This window comes from Gouania willdenowi, chromosome 7 (genome assembly GCF_900634775.1).
Source record: "Gouania willdenowi chromosome 7, fGouWil2.1, whole genome shotgun sequence".
NCBI lineage: Eukaryota > Metazoa > Chordata > Actinopteri > Blenniiformes > Gobiesocidae > Gouania > Gouania willdenowi.
This window is the reverse complement of record NC_041050.1, coordinates 8,407,219-8,421,073: the sequence shown is the minus strand read 5'-3', so window position 1 is coordinate 8,421,073 and position 13,855 is coordinate 8,407,219. Positions and strand designations below refer to the sequence as shown.

Genomic DNA, 13,855 nt, shown 5'->3' with positions numbered 1-13,855 from the left:
AATGAGACACTGGGAGGGCGTCACCAGATGCCTTCAAGAAATTAAGAATATTTTTTGAACAGTTTTTGCTCATTTTTGATTATTTTGACCTTTTTTCAGCAACGACACCAAACTTGCCAAATTTGAACCTATTTTCATCACTTTTTCTTGCTATATTTTACTCCCATTTCTGCCACTTCATCATCTTTCAATGCATTTTGTGCACATTTTTTCCACTTTCAAGACATTTATAAACCCTTACAACCACTTTTCCCACCTAATGTCACATATGCTGACCCATTAGTGTCACTTTTAACCTATTTTCACCATGTTTGTTACTTTTTTTTTTTTTTTTTGCCAATTTAACTACATTCACAATTACTCATGCCCATTATTTGCCAGTTTAAATTGTTACTACTACTACTACCACTTCTTCTGTCCATTTCTGGCTGCTCTCATTTGCAACCTTAAGCCAATTTTTGTGGTTTTCAATCACATTTCACCACCTTTTCCACCATTTTTTTTGTCACTTTTAACTCATTTCTGATTTGAACAAGGATTTACATCTTTAAGATGACTATATACTATGGCACACACAATAATAAACTTCATTGATAACAGTGGCTATTATTCAGATAAATAAAAAAATGTGGTTATCACAGATTCATAGAACAATGGATCATCATTTTGTTGACCCCAAAATCTCTCCCCATTATTCCCCTTTATAGATGGCCCTGTTCAAACACCTTCAAGTACAGTGGGGGTCCCCGATCTCTGTCACCTTTATTTTGGGGGTCGCTGGTGGAAAAGGTTGAAAACCACTGCTCTAAAAGGTGGTATTTGGTCCCTGGACCTTGAGTTTGACACATGCGGTGTAAGGTTTTCGTAGCCTGTTAACGTGAAGGTCACAAGTTCAAATCTTTCTTTCCAAACAAAGACACCATGTTATTCACTATTTGTTGGATTCAATTAGCATCTCCAACAATTTAACCTGTGATTCACGCTGATTTTGCATATCATATAAATTAGTCTGCATTTTACCACGGTCATGCGTCACATTTAAAGTCACATGGTGCTTGTAGACGAGTGTTTGGGTGTGGCTTTAAAGTCCTGTCTGAAGCACCTGCTGCTGGAAATGTACTGCCTTCAGCTACACCTGACACACACACACACACACACACACACACACCTCAAGCATGTTAAAGAAGGAAAAAAAAGTCAGTGCAGAATGAAAATGTGTCATTTTGTACCTCTCTCTCTCTCTCTCTCTCTCTCTCTCTCTCTCTCTCTCTCAAATCCATGAGCTTGCACTGTGTTATAAATTGTGAGTGTCAGCACTCTGGAGGGTGTTGGGGGGACAAAAACTCCCCACGCCAGCGGGTTCCAACGTGCCCTCCGCCCAACAGACTTGGGTTTAACCCACAAAAGAGGGGATCACAGTTCTACAGCTGCTGCAGTGAGGACGGGGTAATCCATGGCATAATGGGGCCACACCAGTTACACCTCCACACACAGCAGCTCATGCCCTCAACAACCAGTTTGATCTGGACTGGTCTGAGCTAAGTATCAGACTGGTCTGTGATGCTTCCCCCCACACACACACACACACACACACACTCCTCCACTACATAAAAGCACTGCTGTGACACATTGGACAAACCAACGCTCAGATGAAGCAACAAAAATGCAAATAAATCTTTGTTTTAGGTAAATATGAGGACTTTAATCAATCCCTATAATCAAAGGGTGACAATAAAAGAACAGATGCAGCATCTCAATGGGCTCTATGGCAACTGCATCATGAAAGAGTTTGTCCCCATGGTGATTAGAAAGATGCCTCACAAGGTGCTGGTTGTGGGGGCAAAGAGGATGGGGTGGGCACCAGTTTAACAGATTTTTGTGCAGAGCATCAGTATGACAGCAGGAGTTTGGTTTTACCTTTAGTGTGTGTGTGTGTGTGTGTGTGTGTGTGTGTGGGGGGGGGTTACTCTTAACTTTTATCTTCTTTTTTTGTGTTTTTGATGATGCTTTTTGTGTTTTGTTGTCACTTTGTATTATTTTCAGTCATACTGTTTATTTTTGTTGTGTTTTTGGAGTATTTTACTGTATGTTTGTTGTTGTTTTGTAGATTTTTCCATCACCTAATGTATTTTTGTCTTTTTGGAGTAATTTCTTGCATTTTTTTTTGTCATTTTGTAGATTTTTCTGTATGGTTTTTTTTTTAAAGTAATTTTGTGTATTTCTGCTGTTTCTTTCTGCTATTTTCTGTGTTTGTTTTACTCTTTTAATAATTTTTTTTTAAGTAAATATATCAATCTATTCTGTCAATTCTTTAAGTTTGCTGTCCTTTCTGTGGCTTCTTGCATCTTTTGTAGCAATTCAACCTTCGCCGTTTTCCAAATTGCACTCTTTTGTCCCAATCCTTTGTGTATTTATTTTGTTCTTTTTTTTCAGACATGGTGCAACAGTATGAAGAGGCCACAATCACTTCAGCTGAGTGAGACACTCATCGTAGCTTCCTGAAGACGCACTAAATTGTTCAAGGTCGACGCACCTGTTGGAGGTAAATTTAGAGCACAGGGTATTTTTCTTGCATCCCCTGGGGAGACATATTTGTGCTGAGTGATGAGTGCTCAGTTAGACCTGATAGGGCTCAGTGTGAGATGGAGGAAAGAGAGAGAGAGAGAGAGAGAGTGGGAGAGAAAGAGGAGGAGGAGGAGGAGGCTACTCTTCATCAAAGGACCTCTCAGACTCTGCAGATTAACGAGATACGTAACCAAAGATCTTGAAAAACCTCCGACCTCGACTACTGTACACAGTAAAGACGGATTGAGGGAGAAAACAAAATAAAAAACACAACCTTAGAGACTTTCCACACACATCGAGACTGGAATGACGTGGCGAGAGGTCAGTATTTCTTTACAAATTAAACATCACAACAAAGCTTTATGGAATCATCTTTGACCTTTTTGGCTTTACATGTAATAAAACGGCACTGATGTTAATCACTTTGTTAGTCTGTTCTGTTGTAGACAATAACATTTGGGTTAATTGATTGATTTATTTATCATCTTAGTGGCTCCGTTTGTTAATACACTTATCTATCTTCCTTTCATTATTCTCTGTATCTTGCACCACGAGAGTTGTCTCTTAATTTTGTTGTACCTTGTGTATAACAACAATAAAAGCATTCTATTCTATTCTAAAATTATTATTATTATGATCTTTATTTAAAGACAAAGTCATAAGTAATAAAGTTTAAACAGATATCTGCTCCCGTTTGGCTGCCAATGGTAATCATGATATGATAAGATGTGATGTTTAATGTTTTTATAAACCAATATTATGAGCACTTTTATTTGTCAATTCTGTATCATTTTAAGATTAGGATAAGTCTCCCTTTTTGTGATTATGCACAAAAAAACCATGGACATTTCCATGATTGGTGGACTAATCACTGGCCTGTTTTCCACCTTTCCTCTGAGGAGCTGAGGACTCGGCAGTTCTGGCGTGCCATCCTGGCAGAGCTGCTGGGCACCCTGGTGTTAGTGAGCACCGTGCTGGGTGCCTCTGTGCCAGGCACCGGAGAGGCCCCCGGGGGGCCCCTGTACCCAGCAGTGGCCGTGGGTGTGGTGATTGTTGCACTGGGACACTGTTTTGGAGAAATAAGTGGGGCACAGGTGAATGTCTCACTGTCACACTGATGTTCAAATGTTTGATTGAATTAGAATTGATTAAAAAGAGCTCAACACAGAAGCTGTGAGAGGTTGGAAAATGATTCAATTTTACTCCGTTTAAACTCAAAACATGTTTAAACTTGTCTGTTAAGAAATTCCTGCCAGTATGTTCTAAGAAAAACACAGAAAGTTATGAAAAAAACAAAACAAAACAAAACATTGGCTAACTGGATAATGCAATGGTTGTTAGGTAAAGTTCATTAGTACTTGATGGTTGTGATTTATTTTTAATTTTTTTCAAAATGGCGGCAAAATTGGCTTAAAGGGGACATATCATGCTAAATCCACTTTTTACCCCTTAAATGCATTTTGATGTATATTTAGATTGTTTAGAAGCACAGAAAAGTTCAAATTAGTCTCTTCAGGTGCTCCGTTGATATTTTTATATTCTGTTTTGGTCATATTTTTCAATCTGTTTCAATTTTTCGATTCTCTATTACGTTTTTTGAACAATAACATCAGCGGAACTGCCAAATTAGGACATCGACTCCAGGCCCAACACTTCGAGCAATCCACCATTTTTATTTCTCGCTTTTATTTTGTAGTCCAAGCTCCAGGATGCAGAATTTATGAGAGGATTAATCAAAATGTTTGGTTGTTGGATATAGTAACCCACACGCTTCATTACAACGTCTCCCAGCATCAGAACCTTTTCAAAGTGCCTGGTTGAGTTTTATTTTTCAAGGAAATGTACCCACATCTGTGGGTAAGGTCATTTTTGTGTGAGCGAAGCACTTCAATGATGACTGCTTCATCAACCTCCACCAGTATAAAGAAGGATTTACCGAAAGACTTTGTTTGGTTGAGGGTTCAATTCCTTCTATCTTTGGAGACGACAAACAGAGCACTTCGGTAAGCTGTAAATAACGCTAAAAAGTGTGATGATAAGACGTCCCTGTCATTGTTTTGTTAGCATTAGCAGTTACACCGTCTTCAGACTTCATATGTTAGCGCTGTGTGCTAGTTTTAGATCCTTGATGATATGGCCTACGTGATTTAATTGAAGTCTAAAGTTTTCATTAGTCATTTCATTTTGCCGTTTTTGTCTCCGAAAAGACTGTATTAAAATGCATTTCGTGACATTAGCTTGGTTCTAGCGTTAGCTTGGTGCTTGTGTTAGCTCACTTGTTAGGGTTCTGCAGGTTCATCATCTTCATTTTCATCTCGCTCCGCCGGGTCCGACTCTGGCTCGAACATGTAAGGCTGGATGAACAAGTCTTCTGTTGTTGACATTTTGTAAATAACCTCTGAATAAAAAGTTTATGTGCCGCTACATAGCCGTATCTCTTCTATCAAACTACAAAAATGGCCGAGCAGGGTGAAGTTGAACCGAGTGTCACCTGAAGAGGGGGCGGGGTATGGAGTGTCTCATTTGCATTTAAAGAGACCGCACCAAAATGAGTTGCTCTCGGAAGCACATCAGAAAGGGGGGAGAAAAGGGGTGGAGCTATAATAATGAGGAATTTAGACCCAAGCAGTGCAGTTCAGCTTTATATAGACCACAACTGTATGATTTATATGTAAAAAGGAAGGATTTAAAACCATGATATGTCCCCTTTAAAAACACCATTATTTTATTTTGGAAGAAAGAATATAAGAGGGATTCAGCGACTTCACAGGGTGAGCTGTTGATTTAACTGGTTTAGATGTTGTACAGAGAAAAGTTGGAATAATCTTTGTTAATTATGCCACACCCAATGAACAAAAACAAGTTGTTTGAAGGTAATAATAATAATTATGCAATATATATTATTTATTCTATCTAACAAACGATGAGTGTATTTTTTAATATTTTCATCTGTTCCTCTCTATGTTCAGGTGAATCCAGCTGTTACTCTGTCTCTTTTGGCCACTCGTAAAATGGATGTGCTGCGAGCCTTTGTTTATATCACTGCTCAGTGTTTGGGGGCCACTTTAGCAGCTGGGGCCCTTTTCCTGGCCCTGCCACTAAAACCCACTGCAGAACATTTCATCAACAAGGTGAGTATCCACATTTTTCTTTACCTCAACAGTAACTGCTGAAAAATGTCTGACTGAAGTATGTTTTTGGCCTTTCTTTTTCTCTTTTGCGTTTTCTGTCGTTCTTTAGGTTCCTATGGAGGTAAATGCAGCTCAGGCTCTGGGCATTGAGGTTCTGTGCACCTTTCAGATGGTTTTCACCATCTTCTCAGTGGATGAACAGCGACGAAGGGATAGTCCAGAGCCAGGAAACCTAGCCATTGGGTTGGCACACACTGCTGGAGTGCTGTTAGGGGTAAGGGAAAGAAACTGTTGTGGAAAACCACTACAGGTTATATTTCTGAGCACTGCACAACACAGCTATTCTATTTACAGTCAAACTGGCTCTGAAACATGTTTCTGAAATACAATTAGTGCTTCTCCAACCAGCAGACATCTAGCAAAAATGACAACAAACTGACGAAATGACTAACTAACCCATAATCAAACCAGTCAACAGTCCAACCAATCGAGCAACCAACCAACTGATCAATCAACCTACCAACTGATTGATCGACCAACCAACTAGTCAACCAGTCAACCAGCTGGCCGACTGACCAATCAACCAACCAACAAGTCAACTGATGGACCGACCGAGTAATTAACCAGTCAACTATCCAACCAATCAAGCAACCAACCAACTGATTGATCAACCTATCAACCGATTGATCAACCTACCAACTGATTGATCAACCAACCAACTAACCAACCAGTGAACCAACCGGCCGACCGACCGATCAACCAACCAACAAGTCAACTGATGGACCGACCGAGTAATTAAGCAGTCAACTAAACAACCAACCAACTGATCAATCAACCAACCAACTAGTCAACTAACCGACCTACCAATCAACCAACTTGTCAACTGACCAACCAACCAATCAACCAACCAACTAGTCAACTGATGAACAAACTGAGTAGTCAACCAGCCAACCAAATCACCCACCCTTTAACCAAGCAACCTACAAACCAACTGACCAACCAACCGTTCCACTACCCAACTGATGACCAACCAATCTACTGACCTATCAACTAACAAACCAACCTACGTACCGACTGTCAGATCAACCAACAACTCACCAACCAACCAACAAAATAGTCAACAAGTCAGCCAACGCACCAATTATTCAACCAACTAACCTACTGAACAACCAATAAACCAATCAACAACCAGCCAATTGCATGAAGAATAACTATAGACTGGCCTATTTTCTAAAAACAAAAGACCAGCTAATAAAAACAAATAATAACTGCCTCATTGATCAACGAACCAATCAACCAGCACATTGACCATTTATTGATGGAACAACCATCTGACCAATTGTTAGACCAATGAAATTACATCAATTTAAATTTTATGTTTTTTCACAAAGTCTGCTAAACTTTGCAAAGAACTTATCAAACAAATTGTGATTTTTTTTTTGTGTGTTGTCTGATAATTTCTATCAGGCTCGGTTTTCAGGTGCATGTATGAACCCTGGGCGTGCTCTGGGTCCAGCTATCATCATTGGCTTCTGGGAAAACCATTGGGTGAGAGAGCGAAAGCATCGTTTTACAAATTCACAAAGATTGCCATATTTAGTCAGTATCCACCTTATTCCTGGAGATGCTACTATAGAAATGATTCTGGACAAGATATAAGAGGTAGAGTGGGTTAGAGTGACAAATAAATAAATAAGTAAGTAAATGAGATGTAAGGTAACTATATTATAATTTAACTAAAGGTACATTTTAGGAACAAATGGATTTAAATAAACCGAGACCCTGCATAGGAAAAGGAAAATTGATGGATTTAGATAAAGGCATGTGAGCTAAAATCCAATTTTTGAAAAGAAAAAAAAGACAATGCTTTTTAAGCTTTGTCTTTGTGAAATTTTGGTCAGATTTGGTGTTGTTGAAACACCAAAATCATGACGGGTGTTTTAAATTGTTACACTAATTTATTACAATTCTATTGTATTCCACTAACGTGTGAATACAATAGTGATTGTGTCAAACTTAAGACCCAGGGGCCAAATCCAGCCCTTTAGAGCATCAAATTTGGCCCGCTTGAGGAAGTAAACATTATAGAAAAACTAGATATCTCAGCCCCTCCAAATAGAAAAATTCAAATAAAATCCACAATATTTGCCAAGCTCAGTTGTCCACTTCTTATATAACATGACTACATGACGGCAGTCATTTTTTTTTCTCTCAAATTGTTGAAGGAACTCTCAACTTTTCCAAAATCTGGCAAATTTTTCTCAAATTATTCCATAAAATGTCCCCAAATTCCTAAAATCAGGGAAAATGTAAGTGAAGATCCTGCAGGGATTGACATACTCACATACTTTACTTATTATTTATAGGTGGAAGTGCAAACCAGGGCACATTAATGTTAAATTAGCTCTTTTTCCCACAAAAAAATCTGTGGCCCACTTAAACTTAAACTGGTCCATATTTGGCCCCTGAACCAAACGGGTTGATATTGATCATCTATAATATCTAATATCTAAAACTTCATACAAGGCTCTTCAGATAATGCCTGCGGTCCTGCTGCAGCTTTTCTGTATTCTTTTCTCACTGTGTTTCTGGGGTGCAGGTTTATTGGCTGGGGCCGGTGCTTGGGGCCGTCCTGGCCGGGGTGTCCCACGAGTTCTTCTTTGCTCGCAGTGCCTCTCGTCAGAAGCTGGTGGCCTGTTTGACCTGCAGGGACATTGAGATTGTGGAGACGGCGAGCATGACGGGATCATCCTTGTCCACGGTCACGCAGAGCGCCATGAGGGCGAAGCAGGCCAACAAACAGGAGAACAACTGAACGATGAGACTGCACTTTTATGGCTCTTTGTGTTTAAATTAAGATGCACAGCATACAACTTGTTAGAGGTGTCATCGAGTTGGATGCAATAAGGACCAAAGAACATGGAACGGATCTTTTTTCTTCTTGTAACAATATATTGTACGACTCAAGAGATATACAGTAGATGTTTGATTTGAGGGTTTGATATTTATATTTATATTTGTCATCAATAAGTTGGCTTGGATGTTTAAAGCACTTTATGGCAAATGCCAATTCCTGTCAGAGTAATTATTATTCAATGTAAATACTCTCATTTTTAGTTACATGGACAACATCTAATCAGTGTTATGAAGTAATATTTAGTTAGGATGATTTACTTTCTCTTGTTATTCAAATTATTTATAGAAATGTTTAGCGGAGGGGTTCTCAACCTTGGGGTCTGGACCCCATTTGGGGTCGTGAGACAGATGCCTTCAAGAAACTAGGAATGTTTTTTTTGAACAATTTGAGCCCATTTTTGCTTATTTTTAACCTTTTTCTCCAACTACACTAAACTTGCCATGTTGCAACGCTTTTTCTTGCCATATTTTTGCTCCTTTTAATGCATTTTTGCTACATAGCTCCATTTCTGCCACTTCATTACATTTCAATGCCTTTTCTGCACATTTTTTTTCCTGTTTCAAGACATTTTCGGCATTTGTAAACCCTTTCCACCACTTTTCCCCCCTAATGTCACATATTATTGTGACTTTTAACCTTTTAACCAATTTAACCACATTCACAATTTTAAATTACATTACATTGTGGTTTTGCTTATAGATTCACAGTTTTGTTAAGAGATGATACATAATAGATAGATAGATAAAATTTTAAGAATTAAAATTTTTGTAATAACGGTGTTCACCTGCTGGTTTTTCCATTGGGATGTTCTATTTTCAATGAAGAATTTAAATTGCCCATAAAATGAGTTTCTCTTTTGTAGCTTTTACATGTAAAGATAAATACATGTAAAAGTTGTGTTTTAAATAGATATGTATGACCTTTAGGGTCTCTGTTGGCCGTCATTAGTGTAAATAAAGGAGTAGCCAGTATTGTGCGATGGATCCAGTGTTCACTTTCACATTTGCACATAATTATAATATGTAATAGAGACTCTGAAACATCCTCGTGTTCAAGTTCTGTCTCCCATTTGTGAGTACTTTGAAATGCTAAAGAGGCCCTTGCTTTACACTATGGGTTTAATGATGCTCTCAATCCAGCCAGAATCTCTCTCATGTCTGTTTGCGTGTGTCTGTGCAGCGAGGCCTCCTATTCATAATCAAATGTCCCCCTCATACCGCTGTAATGGCTCCACACAAAGAACAGCTTTAGTTGTGATCAGCTTTGTGTATTTTGAAATGGATACAATGTGAACACGTGTGTGTGTGTGTGTGCAATGGTTCGGTGTGTAGGATTATATACCTTTTCTTTTCAAGAAACATTTATTCATGTTTGTATATGTGTGTAAATACATTAAACATGTTTTTGTCTTGTGTATAAAGCCGTTTTGTGTGACATTCAAATATTTCGTGAACAAAACTAAATCAACCCTTATCCTACACTTTATTCCTGGAGGCTCTACTGTAGATATGTTTATTATAGACACAATCACTAATATTTGTATACTTTCAGTTACAGTTTGGTTCTGCGGGTCTTGTTTTTTTCAGTCAGGTATTGTTTATTTCCTGTAGTTTTTTTCTGGAAAAAACAAAAAACAGCATGATTATCAGGTTTTTTTTGGTTTTTGTTTGGAAAGAAAAGTACGAGAAAAGAGGTTACAAATAAGTACTTTAATGTGACAAAAAAACATAGCAATTTACAACACAACGACAAAGTACAACCATATTTGATTTGATTCCCTTTATTTGATATGGACATCACAATTACATTAGTTACAGAGATGTATTGTTTTTAGTGTGTTAGCACATGTGCTAATTTACAACACTTGTTCACAGGAGGCTCTTAAAAAAGTTAAAAGTAACGGAAATAATAAGAAGGTAAGGAGGAATAATGCATTGCACAAAACATTACAGAAAGAAAAGCAATATTCAAAGTTAAATACAGTCATTAATTATAGCGCATAATTATATGCTTCCTTTAACCTTAACATTTTAATCAATTTTAATATGTTTTCTTTCTTTCAGTAACTAAGAAGCTCATCCTCAGTACACCTTCAAAAAAAAAAAAACACCTTCTCAAGAAACAAAACAATCACACAAAGCCAGGTACACACCAAAAAGAAGACACAAATAAAACTCAACCACATCACGTTACAAAAACAAATTCTTGTGATGTTTATCTGTTTCAACCATTTAGGTTTAATTATTCTGGAAATGATTTGTGTAATGTGTGCATATCGCACAAAATACTGTTTTTGCACAGACACACAACTGCCTCCATTCCGCCAGCACTTTGCTTTGTGTGTGTCCTCTGCGGTATGTATTGAAAGCATGAACTCAGCGTTCTCCATTCATCAGCCCAACACACACACACACGCACACACACACAGTGATGCTCCCTTGCTGCTTGGCTCTACTCTCCCTTCCCTTATCATTCACTCATGCAGCACAGTTCTTCATTGCACACAAACACAGAAAATGTTCAGGACTCAGTTTGCTTTTATTTCTGCAACACACTCATGATACAAAAGCTCTATCCTGCAGACAACAAAACGACATAACTGGATGGGCTATGGGTGTTACAGTAATTTTTGATATCTCCCCATGCAAGCACTGATTTTCCTTTTTGATCGCCAAAGATTCCTTTTTTTTTTTTTTTTTTTTACAATTTATGGTTTAAGACAATAAGCCAATGCAAGCTACAAGCTTCGAGACATTGTCAAGTTCGCATGCCAAGCCCTTTATACTTTGGGTTCGCTGTCTTTACTAAGTCCATAATCAACCAGATACGTATACATTAATTCTTAAATGTAAACCTTTACTTTGCCCATTGTTGTTCATATGCTTGGATATTATGCGCCCTTTTCTTTCTCATATTTAGCCTGCTTGCTGGCTAGACAATGGTTTCACAGGGTCAGGCGTTTCAGTGTATGGGTCAGTTCAGCACTGTTAGCTTTGGGCACTTCCGACCGTCCGGGGCCCCTCGACTGTATAATGTGCATGTGTGTGTGTGTGTATATCTGCTTGTGTATGTTGTGTGCAAGGTGTTTGTTGGCTTCTGTGTCAATCAGCGCTTGTGTCTCCTTAACTTCATAGTTTTGATATGGTAAGAGGTGCCATACGCCTTAAAGTCAACATTTCTTTACCGCTGGTTTTTCTAGCCAATACAGCTGTGGTTCCAGCTGCTACTGTTTCACATTTTGATCCAAAGTTTTAAATTTTACCTGAAAGGCTTGATTTTAACACATAAATGATATGTTAAACTTCTCAGAAAGACTGCCTTCTCTTTGATGAACTCTTTTAAGCAGGGGCGACAGAGGGGTTAAGTTTGTTTGATTTAGGATGTCCAATGCTGCCCCCCGCCCATGGCCCAACAGGGGGATTATGGCGTCAGTGGGGCCCCTGTGGGGGTTTTATAAAGCATGTGTCAGGCCCTCTCTCCTTCGTCAGAGAGGCTAAAAGGTCCATCGGACACTGTCTTACCCCCACCCTCTCTTTTCAGGAACAAATATTTTTTTATCATTAATGCCTAACATCTTTTGAAAACTCATCCCACCTGAGATCTCCACCCACTCTTTCTCACACCTATGTCTGCGCTGCAGGTGGACAGAGGTGGTAAGCGAACATAGCCGAATCGACTTTACCGACCCTGTTCGCAGTGGATTTGTCTGTTGACTTTCTGAAAGACTGACTCTCAAAAAGGAGAAGCTTTTTTTGATCTTTTTCGCAATTGAAGAGGATTGAGAAGGTATAGGTTGGTGTTTTCTAGATTCGCTCAGATTTATTGTTATTGTGGAGATTTAAGCCAACAGCTATCATGTGGGAGTTCCGGTCTATGAATTTTTGGCGGGCAGTTTTTGCCGAGTTCTTTGGGACCATGTTCTTTGTGTTCTTTGGCATAGGTGCGGCCCTCCGCTGGACCACTGGGCCGCACCACGTCCTACATGTGGCACTGTGCTTTGGGTTGGCGGCTGCTACCCTCATTCAGTCCATTGGCCACATCAGCGGCGGTCACATCAACCCTGCCGTGACATTCGCCTACCTTGTTGGGTCGCAGTTGTCTCTGTTTCGTGCCATTTTCTACATGGCGGCACAGTGCTTGGGTGCTGTAGCTGGAGCTGCCGTGCTATATGGTGTCACACCTGGCAACATGAGAGGAAACATGGCAATGAACACGGTAAGAACATCCCTCGATTATTTAGGACACATATGCTTCGCTATAGTTGAGGAAAGGTTCCTTGATAAGTTTCTTGATGATGACACTTGGTTACATCCCTTGCCCAAATCAAAAATGTACTATGACGACATTGACAATTTCTTCTCTCCGTATCTAAAGCTGCAACCTGGAATCAGTCTTGGGATGGCAACCACTGTGGAGGTGTTCCTCACCATGCAGCTCGTCATCTGCACGTTTGCTGTGACTGATGAGCGGCGAAATGGCCGTCTGGGATCTGCTGCACTGTCCATCGGTTTCTCTATCACCATCGGACATCTCATGGGGGTGAGCCTTTGGGGAAAAAAAACATCTTCCTTCAGAATCCCCTCAAACAAATCTTATCACTTGATAATGCTCCATGTAAACAACTGTTTTCTTCAGATGTACTACACTGGAGCTGGAATGAACCCTGCCAGGTCTTTTGCCCCAGCCGTGCTCTTCAGAAACTTTATAAACCACTGGGTAAGACCTGAGATGAGTTGTTTGCTCACTCGATCAAATGTTAAATTACAGACGTTTATCTGTGCTGTTGGCAGGTGTACTGGGTTGGACCCATGATAGGAGGCGCTGTGGGTGCCATCCTTTATGACTTCATGCTGTTCCCGCGTATGCGAGGTCTGTCAGAGCGCTTGGCCACACTGAAGGGCAGTCGGCCTCCTGAGAACGAGAACCAGCAGGACACCCGTGGGGAACCAATCGAGCTCAAGACACAAGCCCTATAAACCCCACCCCACCTTCTTTGTCTGATCGGGGACGAGGCCTCAAGCTATGCCAACCCAACCTCCAGCATCCCCAAAACCGAATGCCTTCCCTATTGCACAGACTAACTCAAATACTCACACACAGACTAACTGAAGTTTTCAGTTCCACTAAATCAATGGCACACCCACAATCACAGGTCACATGCTTAAAACCTCAACACACAACCAGACTCCTCTATCCTAGTTCCTCACGCTGTCTTCCTATGTTTTTGATTGATTGAGAAACA

At 39.7% G+C, this 13,855-nt stretch overlaps 2 protein-coding genes across 2 annotated transcripts; both read left to right on the top strand.

Annotated features, from left to right (window-relative positions):
• Nucleotides 1-2,635: 2,635 nt before the first annotated feature.
• LOC114467310 (aquaporin-4) lies at nucleotides 2,636-9,035 on the top strand. Its single transcript, XM_028453492.1, has 6 exons — nucleotides 2,636-2,886; nucleotides 3,468-3,659; nucleotides 5,535-5,696; nucleotides 5,806-5,970; nucleotides 7,164-7,244; nucleotides 8,296-9,035. Exons 1-6 carry the CDS (start codon nucleotides 2,872-2,874, stop codon nucleotides 8,509-8,511), a joined length of 831 nt encoding a protein of 276 aa, XP_028309293.1. The 5' UTR covers nucleotides 2,636-2,871; the 3' UTR covers nucleotides 8,512-9,035.
• Nucleotides 9,036-12,468: 3,433 nt separating this feature from the next.
• On the top strand, nucleotides 12,469-13,594 carry mipb (major intrinsic protein of lens fiber b). The gene is made up of 4 exons (XM_028452928.1): nucleotides 12,469-12,828; nucleotides 12,988-13,152; nucleotides 13,249-13,329; nucleotides 13,404-13,594. Exons 1-4 carry the CDS (start codon nucleotides 12,469-12,471, stop codon nucleotides 13,587-13,589), a joined length of 792 nt encoding a protein of 263 aa, XP_028308729.1. The 3' UTR covers nucleotides 13,590-13,594.
• The last annotated feature ends 261 nt before the right edge of the window (nucleotides 13,595-13,855 follow it).

Bases quoted from the DNA above. Each gene is read 5' to 3' on its own strand.
- LOC114467310 (XM_028453492.1), top strand. The intron at 5,697-5,805 runs GTGAGTATCCAC...GTCGTTCTTTAG, and splicing joins CAGAACATTTCATCAACAAG to GTTCCTATGGAGGTAAATGC. The intron at 7,245-8,295 runs GTGAGAGAGCGA...TCTGGGGTGCAG, and splicing joins GCTTCTGGGAAAACCATTGG to GTTTATTGGCTGGGGCCGGT.
- mipb (XM_028452928.1), top strand. From the start codon at position 12,469: ATGTGGGAGTTCCGGTCTATGAATTTTTGGCGGGCAGTTTTTGCCGAG. The intron at 12,829-12,987 runs GTAAGAACATCC...CCGTATCTAAAG, and splicing joins GAAACATGGCAATGAACACG to CTGCAACCTGGAATCAGTCT. The intron at 13,153-13,248 runs GTGAGCCTTTGG...TGTTTTCTTCAG, and splicing joins CCATCGGACATCTCATGGGG to ATGTACTACACTGGAGCTGG.